Genomic DNA, 19,126 nt, shown 5'->3' with positions numbered 1-19,126 from the left:
CACCTGACCAGGTGACACCCAGCAGGCAGTGCACTGTCCGCACCACAGGTCACGGCCACCTGTTGAGGGGTTCACTGCCCCAGCCGTGCCTCCCCTCCGCAGCCCTTCAGTGGCAGGGCGTGGCAGTCTGTGCAGGAGAGAGCTGGGGCGGCCTGAGGAGGAGCAGGAAAGGCTGGTGACAGCAGCAGGGACGGGGGCCTTCCGGCCCCAATGACTCTGGCATGGCTGCTACCCAGCTGGGTCTTGCCTCCTGGTCCACCTCCTTCAAGAGGCTGCCCACTCACTGTGCCGACGGCCACGTGACAGAGCCTGACACTCCACCCTGGACCACCACCTCACTGCCACTCCCCACAAGGACCTCTTCAGCCAGCTTGCCAGTCCCACAGCCTGAGACCCACCTGAGCGTCCTCGTCCCCTGGTCCTGCCCCCACCTGGACCTGATCTCCAGACTGCCCTCCCTAATGACCCTCGGTCCATCCGCCTGGGCCTCCCACTGCTCTCACATTCGGCCTGCCCAGGACCTCCTGACTTCCCATCTCCACCCCTGTACCCCAGCCTTCCTGTCTCCTCAGCAAAACTCTCAGCTCCCTGTCCCCATCCTCCATTTCCCAGTCTGGCATGCGGCGGCAACTGCACAGCCAAGACCCGCTCGGCAGTCAGAGACGGCTGGGGCAGTGAACCCCTCAACAGGTGGCCGTGACCTGTGGTGCGGACGGTGCACTGCCTGCTGGGTGTCACCTGGTCAGGTGCCAGCACCAGTGGGTGGCCTTTGAGAGCCTGAGACCTGCACTGCCCTGACCACTGCGGGTCCTGGGAGTGCAGCGCTGCCTCGCCTCGGGCTGCTCTGCGCAGGGTCAGACACTCGGTGCCCCTGGGCTCCTCAAGGCCTCTTGCCCCTCACGGCCACAGCGTCCTACTCCACCCTGGCACAGTCCCTGAAGCAGAGGTGCTAAAAGCAGGTCATGTCCCAGCCCTCACACTGGCCAGCCATTCCACGTGTCACTCTCACAAAGCCCAAGTCCCTGCACAGTGCTCCAGCCTCCCCCGGCCCTCCTATCCCGCCCTTCACGGGCCCTCCCGCCCCACCGCTGCTGATGCCCATCCGCACAATCCCCACATTGGTGCTTTGCTCGCCGTGACCCTGCAGCCCCTGGACAGCTGAGAACTGGCACTGTGGCTGCAGGGCAGTGGGCAAGACACTCGGCACAGCCCAGGGCTGGCTCCCCGGGAGGCCAGGCTGTGACTACCCACACCTGCCTCTGCCCGGCACTGACGCTCCTCTCCTCAGACTCCATCCCAAAAATGGTGGCCGCCTCATCTTCATGGAGTCATCAGCACTAGAGCAAGGGCGGCTGGTTCTGGGCCAGGTCCTGTAGGTCCTCTTCCACGGGCATCTCCTCTCTGTCCCCTCACAAGTCTCCCTTACCCAACCCGGCCACCCAAGGCCGCAGGCACAGCAGGTGCTCAGCCAGCAAACCTACGCAGCAGCAGTGAAGGGGCCAGAGGGGGCGCCCCGCAGAGGAAAGGCAGCCAGCTGCAGGCCCCCGAGACCAGCCAGCTTCTGGAGACAGAGACCGACTGCAGTTACAGTGCCGGCCACCCTGCCCCACCGACTCAGAGAGCAGTCAGAGGAGGCGCAGAGCTGTGGGTGCAGCAGAGCAGGCTCCTCCCAGGCGCTCAGAGTCGGGCGTCAGGAACGAGAGGAGAAGCTGTAGCCCCGGAGCCCTGGGGAGCCAGCCACCTACCTACACACAGAGAGGAGGGTGTGACCACACGGTCACGGGCAGACCCAGGTGGACACGGCCAATGGGGCCAAAGAGCTCTCTCTGAAGGTCAAGGTTGCACAACTGTAGCTGGAAACGTCAGGAACAGTCACAAACGAGCCATATGGAGAATGAAAAGGGACGTGACCGCAGACCCAACGTGAAGGGACACGCCGTGGAGACAAGAAGGACCAACACCACTCAACAGACAGGCCTGAGGACACCGGCGGTGGCGAGACTGAAACTGCAACTGAAACACCACCAGACCCAGGTGAGACGGCTCCACCACCAAGGAACAAGCGACCCGGGGGCAGACTGCAGGAGCAGCCCCCACCACGCCAAAGCCGAGCACAGACCCTGAGAGACAGCAGGCGCCACCCAGAGCCCAGGACAGACCTCGGACAGACAGCACAGAAAGGAGACGGGGCCCTGCCGAGGGGGCGCTGACCGAGGGTTCAGAGGTGGCCTGACACTTCAAAGTCAGGGTATGAGCTGGGCACAAGGCCACACAAGTGATTCCAGCAGCTCAGGAGGCTGACACAGGTGGCACACAGGTTGGAGGCCAGCCTCAGCTACTTAGTGAGACCTGTCTCAAAATAAAAAGGACTGGGGATGTAGCTCAGTGGTAAACTGCCCTGGGGGTCAATCCTCAGTACAAAAGGAAAGGTCAGGCCCGTAACTGTGACTGGACGAACGGGTTAGAAAGGAGACGGCTCACTAAGTTAGGAGGAGCCAGCCTTGATGCAATCCGACACTCACAACTGAGAGTCTAAGGAAACTAGAGCAAGAGACCCCACATTGCTCTCTCGGGAGGCCAGGACATCCATGTCCCTGCACACAGGAAATCCCGAGGGGTCCAGGGAAAAGCTCCTGGAACCAATAATGAACCTGAGGCCCCACAGGACACCAGCAGTGCACAAAAAACAGCCGTGGCCAAGAGTGGACAGTGGAATGTGGACAAAGCCACCAAAAGCAGTGTTCAGCCTCAAGGTCCCTGAGCCACTTCCAACAGAACAATGATAAACACAAGACCCACCCCTGGAAAGCCCCGAGGCACTGCCGAGAGAAGTCAACAGAAAGGCGCACTCCGGGCACACAGGGCGCCTTTAAGAGGGCCATTCTTACAGAGGTCTGCAGACGCCACGCAACCGAGTTGAAACTACAGCAGGATTTTAAAACAAAAATCGACAAGGTGATTCTGAGATGTTCACTGACACACCAAGGACCTGAGGGTCCACAGCACTGCACAGAGGAGCAAGCTGGAGGGCATCAGCCTGCCTGGCCTGAGCAGGATTGCAGCCTGGGGACCCCGCACTGGCCGGGGACACAGCACAGCAGCACAGAGCAATCCAGGAACGTGGGCACACGGTGTTCAGAAAGGCACCCACGCAGCCAATGGGCAAAGATGGCTGTCTCGACAAATGGTGCTAAAAGTGTTTTTAAAAAGTGACCCTCAACCCTTCCTGAGGGCACATGCAGGAGTGAACTCCAAAGGCACCACAAGCCTAGCTATGGGCGGGAGCCATGAGCACCGTGGACACCCTGCAGGTGTCCGCAGGCTCTGCGTGGCTCCCCACGGTGGGCGCTGTGCTTGACTGGCGGCTCTGCAGTCCCAGGCCGTGCAGCACAGGCTCTCATGGGGCCACCGCTGGGCCCCAAGTCGCACCATGGTGGGGTGGCAGGTGCCCCTCAGTGTGCGATCTCTGCTCACAAAGCTGCTAGGATCCAGTCGCAGCTCCACCCCAGGGACCTGGCCCCATCGCCTCTCAAGAGCCCATCTCTGACACACAGTCAGCAGAGTGCCCACCTTTGAGGGCCGTGAACAAGACCCTGGGTCCAACTGCCACCTCAGGGGACACACCACATTCAGGACATAGCTATGGTGAAGCATTCCTGATCTGCCTAACGCTGAAAGTTCCTGCTCTTCTTAAGAGATTCTTAAAATGAAGAGGCCGCCACGATGCAAGGAAACGACTCTGCACACTGGCACCGACCCGGGCTGCGCAGAGGGCGGCACGGACGCTCGGGTCCAATGCTCGGGACAAACAGCCCCGGGAATCAGAGGCACCGTGTGAAGAGACGCCCCGAGGGAAGACAGAGAAGGGACTGTGCGGGGAAGACGCCCCACAGCCCTCCTCCAAAGAGATGTACACTGAGGCCACAGTCAAGTGGCACTTACAGCCCCACGGCCTAGGCCCCAGGCAGAAAGGCCAAGGCCGTGAAGGGCAGACGCCCCGGCTGCACTGGTCTGCTGGGCAGGAGGGAAGGTGGCAGGGCCTTGGGGAGCTCCTTGGCGCCTCTCCAGCTTGGGCATGCTCCACTCCCAGCATCTCGCCCAGGAGGACCAGGCACACAGACCTGGAGACACGCGCTGGCTGGAGAGGCCCCGCGGGCCCTGCGGGCAAGACAAGCAGAGTATGGGTCAGCCACACAAGAGCACCACTCAGCAATGAGAGTCAGCTCTTACCACACGTGGCCACGTGACGCAACCTCAGAAACCCCACACAGGAGACGACCCAGGCCCAGGAGGCCACGGACTTCACGGTTCCACATGCATTGAGCTCAGAAGAGGCAAAGCTACTCACAGCATGGAAATCAGGCCAGTGGTCACAGGTGGGAAGGAGCCCACAGCCTCCTCCAAGTGAGGCAAGCACCCTGTACCTGGTGGAGATGCACACAGACGGCACACCCAGGGCCGGCACACCGTGGCACTGGGAGGCCCACAGAAGACGAGGGGCAAGGGGGGCTCATGGACCCCTGCCTGCCACTGGCCCCAGATCCAGGAGAGGCTGAGTGGGACAGGTGGGACAGGGCCAGTGCCCTGCAGAAGAGGCACAGCATCCCTGGAGAGCTCCAGGCAAGGCCAGGGGGCTCCTGTGTGAGAGGAGGTCCTCAGAATCCCCATAAGAAGTCCTGGGCGGTTCTAAGAGCCACAGTCCTCTCCTGGGGCTGACGGACCTGCGGGATGCAAGAGCAGCCACAGCCCCACCAGGGGAACGCGCCCCGCACTTCCCCCACCTGATGAGAGCCACCACCACACCTGACCGCCCTCAGTCGTGGAGGCTGAGGACAGAAGCAGTGACCACCAGCAAGAGCTCCTGTGAAGCCTGAGGGCAGCGGCCTGGTGCTTGGAGACCACTGAAGGCCTGAGCCGCCCTCAGTGCACACACAGGCCATGGGAAGCGCGGCGTCGCCCACATGGAGAGGGTGCTGCAGGGCACAGTGGGCCACAGAAGGCGGCCAGGGCAACAAAGGACACTGCTCACCACATCTGCCCCCACGGGACAACCTAACAGTCTCCGGGAGACAGCACAGCACAGCCACTGGGAGCCACGGCTTCACGAGGCGCAGACCAGGGAACAGAGCTGGCCGGAAGCAGGGTGACCAGCACGCAGGGAAACAGGCAGCAACAGAGGCGGCCCCGCAGCGAGGCTGTCAGCGATCACAACACGGCTGGCAGGGCAAAGCGCTCACCACACACGTGGGCACAGCAAGGGCAAAACGGAAGATGTACAAGGAGCCAAGGGCAACTTTGAGGGATGAAACATATGATAAATTCCTAAAATAAAAGTTCTCTAGAAGGGCTTAATGAGAGTAGATGCTGCAAGAGAAAAGATCATCACTTAGGAAGCAGCAGCAGACACTGTCCCAGCTGGTATCCGGGGAGAGCAAGGGAGAAAGAGGGAGACTGAAGCCTGCGACCCAGGGACAGCGGCCACGGGAAGCAGGGTGTGATCAGTGATCCGGAGAGGAGGGAGCGCTCGGAAGCCACTAGAAGGAGAGTGACTAGACCCTCCAGATGCAAGCAAGAGCACAAACGCACAGAACCAAGACAGGCAGCACAGCAGACTAAGGAGAGCACAGAGAAAGCCCAGAAGAAAGAGCGAGAGAGGACCGGGCGGCAGCCAGGCAGAGGACCCAACTGAAAGTCAGACACAGCAGGAAACAGGAGAAGGGACAAGAGCACCAGCACTGTGGGACAACAGCAAATGGGCCAGCACGCTCACAGCTGGCACGGCCCTCAGGGAAAGCAGAGGGAGGGAAAACCTGAAAAGACACAGATGAGATCCGACCACAGATTCAAGCATCTTACAGGACCCTAAGCAGATCCTTACCCACCAATAAGAATGGTACGACACTCATGTGCACCATGTCCCAATGGTTCAGAATCAAGGATGAAAGTATTGAGGCCGCCAGAGAAAAGGACACGTCACTTACCTAGACGCACTGAGAAAGAGCCAGCTGACTTCCCATCAGAAACCACAAGCTCCCAGAGGGAACAGGAGACATTTCTAAAGGGGTCAGAGAAAAACCGGGAACCCAGAACTCAATACCCAGAACAAAACGTATTTCAAAATGAAAATGCAGAGGCCACTTTCTCCAACAGACAAGACCAGAGAGGGTGCACCACCACTGCGCCCTCACACCTGCCTTCAGTAATGGCCAGCAGGGAGCCACAGAAGATGGGCCCACACAAAACCAGGTGTCTCTGGAGGTGACCAACACCAAGGCTTAACAGAAACTCTGTGACCTGAACCCTCGGGAGGTGGCCAACGGCCGAAAGCAAGAGCAGCAGTGAGCACAGTGGCCGCACAGCACTAAGAGCAGGAGCAGGGCAGGACCAGGCACTGCAGGGCTCTCGGGCAGTGAGGCCCAACCACGCTACATGCGAGGAGAGTGCGAGGAGACGGCGGTGAGTGGACACTGAGGCCCAAGGAAAGCAGCAGCACGAACACACGATGACACACACAGCAACAAAACCGACTGACCCCTAAAGGACAGCAGGATGGCCTGGCCATGCAGCTCCGTCAAGCCCACCCTGAAAAGCAAGCTGGGTTCCTAGTTTTTCAACTTGCAACAAAGAAACCCCAGGAAAACCCCACTAACACCCAGGAAAGCAGTCATACAGTCCCAACAGCCCCTAGAGGGAGGAGCAGGATGAAAACCCTCTGACTGGCCCTGTAGGCCTGCGCTCCTGCAGTGGACACAGACCTTCCAGGAAATGCAAACACACACCAGTGCACCTGGTGACCACGGCCACGGCAACCAGGCGCATCCAGCACACACACAGGCAGGGCCTCATGCCCGAGCGGGGCTCTTCCCAGGAATGTACATGGGTCCACACCAAACACCATTTGAATCCACTCAATGTGTGACCAGAGGCCAGTCCTGGACTGTGCCCCTCGTCTCTACCTGCCATGGGGCCATAACAGGCCCAGGCCCTTGGGGACGTGCAATAGGCACTCAAGAGTGAGTGAGCATTAACCCACTCCTGCCCCTGCCCTGTCTTGCCAGGCCACGTCGAGGCACTGCGGGCAGAGTAAGGGGCACACAGTGGAAAGGAGGGTGTGGCGGGAGACAGCCACACCAATACCTGAGCCCTGGGGCACGCAGCTTCAGGCAAGCACAAGATACACAGGGACGTGACAGGGGGCCACAAACGAGAGCCCAAAGATGACACCAACCATCAATCACCCAGGATGAGAGGCTTGATTTCACTGGTTTATTTACTGGTTTTTAATTGCATGCTGGGCTATATGCAAATTTACTTCATTTATAAAAATAAAGAAGACTCATTACAATCCCTCAATAAATGAGGCGCGTTTAGGAGAATCTGAAAGTGCACCATGGCTGTGGGAGGCTTCTGGGACACGGCAGCCTGCTGCCCCCAAGACATCTGGAGGACCCCAAGGCCACCTGCCGTTCTCAGGCTCACTGCGTTTGGACTTGTCCTGGAAGCCCTCCTCGTCACAAGACGAGCTTCCCCACACAGTCACTCTGCAGCAGGGAACTCCCAGCTGTCCAGGCAGGACATCAGGACACAGGCGGGCAGGGACTGTGGCACTAAGGGGTAGGACAGGGAGGGAGAAAGGAGGCCAGGACACCATTCCTGCCGAGCCCTGCATGGTGTTCTGGGCACTAGACCTGAGTACTCGTGTCACAGAAGAGAGACCTCAAATACAGACAGGTCACCACACCTGGCCAAGGACACTCCACCAGTCAGCCACCAGGGACAAGCCATGTCTGCTAGCTGGGACCTGCTGGAGCCCTGCAGGAGCTTTAGGAGGGCAGCTGCTGACCTTGCAGCCAGCCCCAGCTCTGGGCAGGTGGCTACGCCACGCCTTGGGCTGGGCTCCTCTCGTCCCACTGCGGCTCCAAGGCACAGCTCCTCCTCCCCAGAGCCCAGAGGTCAGGCAGGGCCTTCCTCCCGTGCCCTGGCTCCTAGCGTCTGCAGAGCTCAGGCAGGCTCCCCTGGCTACAGGCTGCAGGGCTGTGGGAAGGGCTGGGCTCCTCTCCCAGCCGCACCCTCTCCATGGAGGCTGACCTGCCCAGGCACTGCTGCTGGGAACAGTGGCCTGAAGCGCAGCCACAGGAGCAGACACAGCCCATGCTGTGGGTGACACCCAGCCATGGAATGGTCCAGGAGCGTGACCTGCAGGAGCCATGGAGGGCAGAGGGCAGGGTGGGCATGATGTCTGAGCCCGAGGCTGGGGGCTGGACGCTGGGAGCAGCCCCCAGCACCCCCTGCCCCTAGACCCCAGGCTCTGAGCACACATTGCTGTGGTCTGACTCATGCTTTTAAAGACCACCTTGACCTCTGCATAGAATCGACCATTAGCACCAGATGAGAGGTGGGAGGACAGGTGGGGGTGGGGAAGGGGTACAGTGGTTGGACCAGATGGTCGCATCGTAGGGGGTGAAAAGCGGTCAGGCAGGATTTCTCAAGAGGAGAGTGGATGGACCAGTTGATGGCCTGTGAGAATGGAGGCCTCTGACTGAGAGGTCCCGGTGGACAGGCCAGCCAGGAGACAAGAGGGTGCCGTTGGAGGGCCACCAGTAGAATCTGAGTACCCAAGAGGGATTCCAAGCTGCGAGGCAGGCGAGACAGGGGGAAGGGAGGGGGAAAGGGGGCCAGAGAAAGGCAAGCCGGCTGGGGCCCAGGGCAGAGCATCCACCAGCAAAGCAGCAGCTCAGGAGGGCGGGGCCGCCCGGCAGAGGAGACCTCCAAGGGAGAACGCCAACCCCGTGAAAGCGTGGGCCAGGAACCTCAGCAGACATTCCTCCAGAAAGACACATATGGCCAACAGCACAAAAGAGGAGCTGGACGTCGTGTGCCATCAGGAAAGCACTAACCAGGGACAAGGAGATGCCACCTCATTCCTACCAGGAGGACCAAATCTGGAGGGCAGTGAGAAGCGGCGTCAGGAGGTGGAGAGCCCAGAACTCGAGCCTGCCAGGGGCAAGCAGGGGGCAGCTCCCTCACCACCCTCCCCTGGCTGGCCGCCGCCCCTGCAGGCACTGCCTTGAGGCTCTTCACAGCTGCACCTCAGGCCACCTTCCTGTGGGGTGCCCAGAGGTGCCAGGTTCGGTGTCACCTGGGAAGTGAGGGAGCAGGGATGCTCCAGCCCCACCTTGGCCTCTGCCCACCCACAGCTCCCTCTACTCAGGTCCCTGCTCCTCAGCCACCTGAAATTCTCATCCCCAGCGCCCAGGGAGAGGGTCCCTATCAGACAGGCCAGGCCATGAGGTCAGCTCCTCACACCCAGCTGGCCATCCATTCACCATAGAGACTTGGTAAAACCTGAGGTCATTCCCTCACCTAGGAATTTTTATGGGGGCTGTGAGCCTGATACGGGGCAAGAGAGGCCCAGACCCCCTCCAGCCAGCTCCGCTGCATGTTCTGGGTCATTTCCCAGATCGGGGGAGGCAAACAAGAGGGCCATTTCTCCAAAAGCCCTGCACAGCTCTGACTTGGTCTTCCATGCCATCAATGTGGTCTGGCCCAAGCCTAACACCTTCTCCCTGCCAGTCTCCCAGCAGGGCCCTCACAGAGTGGCAGTGGCCTCCTCTGGCTCCTCAAACTCACCCTGGTTGACGCTGCTTCAGGGCCTGTGGTGGTGTGAGAAATGGCTGCAAAATCTTTGGCTTGCCTCTCCCCGAGAAGTAGAGTTCTCATCCTTCTCTTGGAACCCAGGCAGGCTTTGACCAACAAAGAACAGGACTGACCCCTGGCAACTTCTAAGAGGGACTATGAAGGACGAGACATCTGCCTTTTTTGCTGGAGTGTTGGCAGGAGGCCCGGGCTAGCAGGAGAGGAGGTGGCCATTCGGCCACCATGCCGGCAGGGAGCCCCACTGCCTAGGGAGACCAGGCAGCTGCTCCAGGGGACAGTCCCAGCAGAGCTCAGACCTGAGACATCCCAGGTGCCAGTCCTGGGCATAAAGGAACCTACAAATGATCTAACCACCCCTGCACACACCCCACCCACCCCAGGGCTATAAATAGTCCCAGTGCGGCCCAGACAAAGGCCTCCCCACTGCTCATGCCAGACCCTGACCCACCAACTCGGAGGCCTTTCATCCCACTGTCATTGAGGTCCTGCGTGCGGTCCAGCTCCAGGGCTGCTTGACAGCTTCCCCACCCCCCCAAGCAGACTCCACATCCATGAACTCCCATCCAAGCCTCCCTGGCAGCAAGCAAGCCCGAGGACAGTCAGACACAACCCTTGCTCACTCTGCTCCCAGGCAAGGCCCTCCCCTGTCTCCGTTTCCCCACGAGCCATGAGGGGGCTTAGGTCTGGACAGCCAACCCTGTTCTGAGCGAGTCTTGGGCCCCAGGTCAACTTTAGAGGGAAGGCCGACGGTTGGCCCAGTTGCTCCTGTGCCCATGACCACAGGGTACAGGAGCAATTGGGCTAAATCCCACTACAGAATCCTTCTAGGGGCACAGGGCAGCCTGAGCCGGAGTGAGCCTCCCCTCCTGGCTCTCGAGCAAGTCCCGAGTCCTGCAGGTGTGTGTGCAGGAGTGCTCAGTCACAGGGGGCCAGGGACAAGACACTCACGCAGCTCTGTGTCCTGCCTGTCTGAGCTTGGGCTGCCACGTATGGGGCTGTTAAGACTGAGCCCCTCCGAGAGTCGCCGTGCACAGGCCCTGGCACTGGGGTATCTGGATCCCTTCTGATGCCCATCGGACATGCAAACCCTGGTGGGACAGTGCTGCTCACACAGAGCTGGGAGCCCAGCCTGCCAGGACCCTATCACTGCCCACTGAGCCACAGACTAGAGGCCCCTGGAGGTCACCCCCACCTCGGCTACCCTGACTGCACACGACAGAACAGGGGTGAGTGGAAGTGAGTTCACCACTGTGAACTCGTGTGGAAATCGGGGAAGCTGGCCCACAGAAAGGAGCTGGAAAGCCTGGAAGCAGGACCCTCTGCCACACACCAGGAGGGTGCTGGCCCACAAGTCCCCTCCACCCTTCTGTGAACCAGGAAGCCCCCTGGTGGACTTTATGAGCAGAATCACCCAAGGTCCACCAACCAGGATGGGCAGGGGGTCAGGGCAAGGTCAGCAGAGAGGGAGGAAGGCAGCCCACAGCCAGTGCTGTGCCCACGACAGGCACAGAGCAGTCAGGTCATGGGGGCTCTGGAAGGCAGGTGGACAGGTCTGTGGCAGAGGAGCAGAGACACCAAGGTACGCTTCTGGCCCCAGAGCCAAGGTGGGTGCTGCTGCTGGGGCTGAGGTCACTGCGGGCCAGGCCCTGCGTCAGGCCACCTGCCCACTCCGCAGACAGCCCTCTCCTCTCCAAGGCCCACGTTTGGGGATAATGTCTTCACTAACCAGGCAGGTAGCCCAAGATACGTAAGTGAAGGCCACCGGGACACTCCCACCTTCTGGTCCCAGGGATACTCAGGAGACAGGCAGTGACACAGGGTTAAACACAATGATGTCACTGGGAATTGTTCCTAGTAACCGGCCACATTACGAGTCACACGCATCCAACAGCATCCACAGCCCCCACCACGAGCACATCTTCAAAGTCCCTGATGAGATGCAGGCACACCACTCACCCCAAGTGCAAAACGCTGCTTCCAGAACGCTCGCTACTTAAACCCAACTCTGGTGTTGGCCTGAGGATATGAGGAAAGGCGCCAGAGGCACCACGTGTCACAGTGGCTCCTCAGATACTCTGAAGGTCCACGCTTCCTGGAATGGGCATCCAAAGCCTCTCTCACAACCAGAAACAAGGACTTCATTTTTACCAAGATCAAAAACGGATAGCAGGCGATGTCTGCCAAGGTCCGCTGGTGCCAGGAACACAGGGCACCTGCACGCACGGCCACTCCCTGGAGTGAGGACGGGGATGTCCCACGCCCTCACCCACAGCTCTGTGCAGGAGACACAGCAGGCGCACAGACGGACCGAGGACCAGGCCCTCATCGTGGTAGGTCCAGAGAGCAGCTCTGCTGACCGGGGATGAAGCACTCCGCATCCCTGCAGGCCAGAACCAGGACAGGTCCAGACTAGCTGGGGTGGCACTGCTCGTGCTGCCTGGAGAGCAGGGCCCCAGCCTGCAGGTCCCCAGAGCCCTGCAAGCCCACAAACCTGCCCAGCAGCCCAGGTGGAAGGAGCCTGCCCTTCTCCTCCCCGCCCACCAGGTCCTGGCTTAGCAGACAGCACCACCCGTGCCTCTCTTCTGAGGCTCAGACCTCATCCCAGCCCAGTCCTGCCCAGGGGAGGCTGACAGTGACTCTCTATGGAAGCCCAGTGGGACTCCCACAGGTGCAGAATCAAAACCAGGGGTCCCCACTCCAGCCCAGCCTGTGTGTCCACAGGTGTGCACATATGTGCAGGCCTGTCAGTGAGCTTGGGGCACTGCAAAGACCCCCTGGAGCATGCTGGTGACACGGAGCGTGTGCGAGCTGGCACACGCACACCACCTGAGCACAGGTGTGTGTCTCAGCAGCGTCCACTCCACCTAGACGCCCACCGGGGGAGGGTGCTCACGTCTCAGGAGAGGCAGTTTAGGGTGAAGCTGCATGTATGCGGCACCATGCACAGGCGCAGGGATGGCAGTTGCCACTCACAGGCTATCCCGAAGCTCCTGTGTGTCACTCGGTGTCCCCAAGGACCGGAGGCTCCTCTCCAAGGAGGTCACTGTCCAACAAAAGATGGGAAAGGCGCAAGGATTAGAAGGACCCTCCCCAACCCATTGCCCTCTGCGTGGCCATAGTGGAAACTGGGCCCTGCATCAGAGACAGCCAGACCACTATGTGACCTGACACCAGGGCACAGCAGCCTCCTACAGGCTGGGTCCACCCCTCCTAGCAGAGGCCTACCCAACCCCCAGAGGACCTTCTCCCCTATTGTGCCGGAGCAGGCCCAGGCCCAGGTACAGTCCACCCAGAGCAAGCCCACCTGGGCCTGGGGAAGGCCTGTCCCTCTCCCAGGGATGTATGGGGTGTGGCTCTTGCTCCCCATCCTAGCCTCAGTGATCTCTGTTCCACCAGCCCTGCCATCGGGGTTCACTCCTTCCTCCCAGGGATCCCTACAGCCACAGAGCCAGTGAGAAGAGCCAGGGTGGGACAGGATCGAGGAGGAGAAGAGCTGACTGGACATGCAAGCAGCCCCCAGCTGCCCCCAAGAACCTGGGACTGTGGAAGGCAGGACAGTAGGGGCAGGGCAAGGTCAGGTACCAGCTAGCCTCCGATGTCACCTCAGTGACCCAGAGCAGCCAGGAGAGAGGGGCAGGCAGATGGACATACCATTGGAGTGGATTTGGAAGACACTGGCTGAGGTCTCCTGGCTCAGCTCCTGGAGGTCACGAGGAACAACCTGTGTGGCTAGAGGAAGACAGGAGAAGAGGAGGCACAAGATGACCATGCTGCCTGTATGACGGGCACCTCCAGCCTCTCCAGGTGGTTCCCAGAGGAGGGAGCCAGAGGCCCAGCTGCCCTGCACGCCACCCCTCCTGCCTTCCAGCTCTGCTTCCACAGGCAAAGGGTCAGGACAAATACCATCCCTGCCCTCCCAGTAACCAAGCTGGAGGGAGAGGCGGCTCCTCAAGGAGAGGGGACGTGGAGGCTCCGCACCCCAGCAGTAGCCTCCTGGGCACGCACATAAGGACTCCCATTCACACAAGACTCACACAAGAAGGCTCAGAGCAGCGCTGCTAGGTGGGAAGGAGGAGACTTCCCGCATGCCGTCAGGCCACCAGCAAGGACAAAGACGGGGCCCAGCTACACTGCAGAGTACTGCTCCACTGCTCAGCAGTAAAGAGGAACGAGTCCTCCAAACACCAGGCTGGGGACAGATGCCACCAAATGTGTGATCCCATTCACACCACACATGCAGAGGTGGCAGCCCACAGAGATGGAGACGGCGGCTGCCAGCAGTCTGGGAGGGGGCGGTGACGCTAGCACAGGCCCAGCTGCCCCGGTGGATGGACACGCTCTGCAGTGGGAAGGTGGAGATGGCCACACAACCCTGTGACCGCACCAAGGGTCCGTGACTAGCATACTTTAAGAGTCCATCATAGGCTTTGTGCTAAGCACTTTTATCTCAATGTAACAAAACCACAGAAATCGACGTGGGGAAACTCCAAGTGCTGGGGAAGACAGTGTCCAGATGCGCACTGCTGGGTGACTGTGCAATGTGCAGCCATGCAACGAAGGTCTCGGCCACAGACACCAGGACACCTGCTGCCCTGCGGCCAGCCATCACACTCTGGACACCTACACAGAGAAACAAAGCCAAGGCCGCAGGAACCCTGGGTAAGAGACTCCGTGGCAGCTATTCCTAAGAGCCCACCCTGGAAGGTGCAAGTGCAGGGGATGCAGGAGACTGGGGGGCACGTGTGCCCTGCCTGCGGGGGCGCCCTGGGCGTGACACTGTGCCAGGCGTCAGAGTGCACGGTCAGATCTCCAACAGAGGAAAGCAGTCTATGGTGGCTGGGGCTACGCTGGGCTGGGCTGGGGCAGGGCAGCAGGGGCTTGCTGAATAGGGGAGGCCCCGTGCCTGGACAGGGCTGTGGGCAACACAGTGCAGGCATCTGCCAAAAGGCCCAGAATAGTACCATTTGGTTGCCTGCAGTTCACGCACTTAAAGTTCACCTCAAAAGGAAAGGAGAGGCAGTAACCAGGAAGAGAAAGGAGACCGAGGGCTTCGGCTGCTCCAAAGGGCTCAGAGGCACCAGGAGGGCCAGCTGGGATGGCAGCAGGTGGGATCTAGGCAGTGGTGCACCCATGGTCACACTGCAACCCTTTCCACCTTCTCTGCGCTCACAAGTCTCCAAGATAAAACACTTAAGACTGAAGGACACGGAGCGAGGTCTGCCACGGCATGTGGGGCAGGAGACACCAGGATGCCAATGGGTTGCTGTGGTTCAACTATGAGGTATCCACTCAAGCTCCTGTGTTGACATAGCAGGGGAAATAATGAATCACAAGAGCGATAACCCCATCAGCGGATTAATTCACTTGATGGATTAATAATGGGGCATGGCTGGGAAAAGTAGGCCACCAGGGGGTGTATCCTTGGGGATCATATCTTGTCCTCTGACTACTCCTTCCTTCAGCGACCATGATGTGAGCAATTTCCCTCCACAGTGCACTTCACCATGATGCTCCCCACCTCACCTGGGGATCCGAGCGATGGACTTGGCTAGCCATGGGAACCTCTGAAACTGTAAGCCAAATAAACTTCTCCTCCTCTAAACTGTCCTTGTACTCTGTTCACAGCAATGGAAAGCTGACTAACACAGAAACTGGTACCAGGAGTAGGGTCACTGCAGTGACTAACATGACCATATGGTTCAGAAGCCTTTGGAACTTGTTCATAGGAGGAGTTTGGAAAAGATTAGAGATGCAGGCTGGAGAAAGCTCTGAATGTTGTGATCAGAGCTTAAAGTGCTTCTGGTGGGAGCCCAGAGGACCAGAACCCCAATAGGAACGCAGACAGTAAGAACTACGCTCATGGAGTTGCAGAGGGGAATGAGGATTCCATTGGGAACTGGACTAGAGATGTTCATGTTACATTCTGGCAAAAAAAAGTTGTCTCCGTTTTGTCCTGAGAGTTTGTGTAAGGCTGAACTTACAGTTGGTGGACTCACTAATCTGGTGGAAGGAAACTTAGGCAGCATTAAAATTAAAACCACAGCTTTGAGGCAGTGGCTCGGACGTTGCCAGCAGCTTTTAGCCAGGTTTACTAGAAGAATCAAGAGCACAAGGCAGAAAGAAAAGATCTGAAAAACTTGCAGTTTGGCCAAAGGAACATGTAATATTAGGGCTCAGGAAGATGTGGGTGTTGAAGAGATGACTGCCACTAAAGAGAAACTAAGTACTTTGCCTAGAGACAATAGGACAGTGCTGTGAGGCCATCTCAGGAACTAGAACACCACGCCCATGGCAGGTTCAAGGGTGCAGAAGTGAAAGAGATCACAAAGGCACCCTGCTTTCACGGGGGACCTAGAAAGCTGTTTCCCCAGGATTCATTTCACGGGGTTTGGCTGCCCAGGCACTCCCAGGACACTGTAGCCATGGTCCAAGGGAACCCAGCTACTGCTTAACCTGGCAGCAGACTTTGGCATCATCCATGTGGAGCTGGTTCTGCAGCAATGCACAATGCTGGAGGTGGAGGCCCAGAGGCTTCCCCTGGACTTGAGAGGACAAGGGCAGCAGGGTCAGAATCCCTGCCGCTGGCCCTGAGAGGACCATGTGCAAAGCCAGGACAATGAAGCACGAACTGTAGTGGAGACCCCCAGGAGATCCCCAGGAGACCCCCCCAGGAGACGCCCCAGGAGACCCCCAGGAGACGACCCAGGAGACGACCCAGGAGACCCCCAGGAGACGCCCCAGGGGACCCCCAGGAGACGCCCCAGGAGACGACCCAGGAGACCCCCAGGAGATGACCCAGGAGACCCCCATGAGATCCCCCAGGAGACCCCCATGAGATCCCCCAGGAGACCCCCAGGAGACCCAATAACATGCAACTCCTGCCAAGGAAGGCTCTGGCTGTGGTCAGAACAGGCCTAGAGAAGCCACGTGGGTAAGAAAGGCCACGGAGGCGGCTGCCCAACCCTGCGGAGAGGAGATCTCACCACGGGGTGCTCCAGAAGTCAGACAGGAAGCTACAGCACTTTTTTGCCTAACTGGGTTTCGATCTTCTTTCGGTCCCAGCCTTCTTTGTAGGCCTCTGAGCCTTCCTTTTGGAACTGGAATATTTATCCTAGGCCAATGTATATTGGATATATATAATTTGCTTTTGATTTTTACACTGGCTCACAAGCAAGAGTTTACCTTGAGTCCCAGAGGAGACCTTGGACTTTTGCTGGAAATACAGACTATGGGGACTCTTGGAGATGGACTAAGTGTACTTTGCACTGTGAGATGGACATGAGCTTTGGGGGGCCAGGGTGGAATGCTATGGTTTGCATGTGAGATGTCCCCCCGAAGCTCCTGTATTAATTCAGGAAGTAAAATGGTGAGATTAAATTAGCGCTGTAACTTAGTGGACTAATAATGTGAATGGATTACTGGGCGTTGACCACAGGCAGGTGGGGTGTGCCTGGAAGAGGATGTGCCCTAGAGGGATATATCTTATCCTCCTGGCTCCTCTTCTGTCTCTCTGCTTGCCAGCCGCCAAGAGCTGAGCAGCTTCCCTTTGACACTCCCTTCTGCCATAATGTCCTGCCTCACCTCAGGCCAGAGCAATGCAGTTGGCTGACTTCGGAAACCCAGAGCCAAAGTAAACTTTTCCTCCTCTAAGTTGTCCTTGATAGCTGTTCCTGGTTACAGCAATGAACAGCTGGTTAGCACAGGGAACACCCAAAGGTCTGCGCTCTCTGAGCCAGCCTACGAGCCTAGAACAAAGTACCCCCTCCTGGGCTTGACGAGGTTTCTCCCTAGGCCACAGGCCCAAGCCCACTCCACAGAGTCACAGCGCTGGCTGGACCACGGCAGGGTCGGCCCTGCCTCTCTAGAATGAGCACACCCTGCTGAGGCAGCAGCTCCTAGGCTCACAGGCCTGCCACGTCCCTCCCCTGCCAAGCCCCCAGGTCCAGCTGCGGTACTCAGCACAGCCTGGAAGCACAGAGAGGCTGCTCCACTCATGTCGCTGGCCTGAGAAACAGCGTCTGACAACCCTGCACACACCACTGCTGCACCTGCAAGGCGCTGGAGCCCCAAGATGCCTTCACCAAGCCCAGGCTCACGATGGACACAGCCAGGGCAGCAAAGAAAGGGACAGGACAGGATGAGCTGTGCCCATGGTGGAGGAGGGACCACCACTCTCCAGCAGAAGCACACAGAAGGAGCCCAACGACCAGAGTGCCACTCTCCCCACTTACAGATAAAGAGACCCAGGGCAGAGGCAGGAGACCCACCCAAGGCCACACCACCAGAAAGGGGGTCTGACCTCGGGAAGGAAAATGTCAACCATCCAGTCCTGGGGGCTGCCCTTGCCCCTTCCAAATTACCTGTTGGAGGCTTTCAGCCAAATTATTGTGCATGAACTACCATAGTCACGTGGGCAGGCTCCAAGGCCCAAGGTGGCTGTCCATTCTGCAGGATTCAATTCAGGGCTGCTGTACAAAGAGCACCCGTCCTGGGAGGAGGCAGGACCCCAGCGATCAGGCATCCTCCTCACTGCCACCCCTCAGCCAACTCATGAGGCAACACTGCAGGGCACTGTTCACTGCTAAGGAACCTCTGGTGTTATGGTTCGGATGTGAGACGTCCCTCAAAAGTTCATGTGTGAGAAAACGCAAGAAAGTTTAGAGGATACATAATTAGGTTATGAGAGCCTTAACGGATCAGTAAATTAATCCCCTGGTGGGGATTAATTGATTGGTAACTGAAAGCAGGTGGGACGTGGCTAGAGGAGGTGGACATTGGGGTGTGGCTTTGGGGTATATATTTGGTACCTGGCAAGTGAAGACTTCTCTCTTTGCTTCCTGATCATCATGTGAGCTGCTTCCCTCTGTCATATTCCTCCACCATGATGTTCTGCCTCACCTCAAGCCCAAGGAATAAAGCCCGCTATCCATGGACTGAGACCTCTGAATGAGCCCCCCAAATAAACCTTCCCTCTTCTATAATAGTTCTGGTCAGATCTGTTAATCACAGCAGTGAAAAAGCTGAGTAGAACAGAAATTGATGCTGTGACTAACCTGACTGTATGGTTCAGAAACTTTTGGAGCTTTCTGGAATTGGTGGGAGGAATTTTGAGATGCTTAGCAGTACAAGCTGGAAATGGTTTAGAAGTGGTAAGTGGAACTTAATGGCCAATTGTGGAGGGAGCTCAGAAGACCAGAACAGCAGGAGTACCATGGATAATGAAGATAGGACTCAAAGAGGGTTTCGAGGAAAAGAAGGACACTACTTTTGTTACATTCTGGCTGGGAAGTTGTCTGCATTTTGCCTGTGTCTTGAGACATTCTGTGAGACTGATTTTAAAAACAGTGGACTTTTTAATCCGGCAGAGGAAATTTCTAGAGAACATAGCATTCAGGAGGCAGCATAAGATATTGTTGGAGGCTTTTAGCCAAATTATTGTGATAATTAGGACACTTGAAAAAAACTTGAA

At 58.3% G+C, this 19,126-nt stretch overlaps 1 protein-coding gene across 3 annotated transcripts in view; it reads right to left on the bottom strand.

The window, feature by feature from the left end:
• Tsnare1 (t-SNARE domain containing 1) overlaps nt 1–19,126 on the bottom strand; it is a 114,629-nt gene that overhangs the window by 35,134 nt on the left and 60,369 nt on the right. For all 3 annotated transcript variants that reach the window (XM_027950814.3, XM_071602085.1, XM_071602086.1), the window contains exons 4-5: nt 13,309–13,386; nt 12,631–12,700 (exon numbers count right to left, since the gene is read on the bottom strand). In XM_027950814.3, coding sequence (XP_027806615.3) covers nt 12,631–12,700; nt 13,309–13,386 — 148 coding nt within the window. The remainder of the gene's footprint in view (nt 1–12,630; nt 12,701–13,308; nt 13,387–19,126) is intronic.

The sequence above is a fragment of the Marmota flaviventris genome, chromosome 15 (genome assembly GCF_047511675.1).
Source record: "Marmota flaviventris isolate mMarFla1 chromosome 15, mMarFla1.hap1, whole genome shotgun sequence".
NCBI lineage: Eukaryota > Metazoa > Chordata > Mammalia > Rodentia > Sciuridae > Marmota > Marmota flaviventris.
Note: the sequence above shows the minus strand (reverse complement) of the source record. Positions and strands in the feature narration are given on the sequence as shown.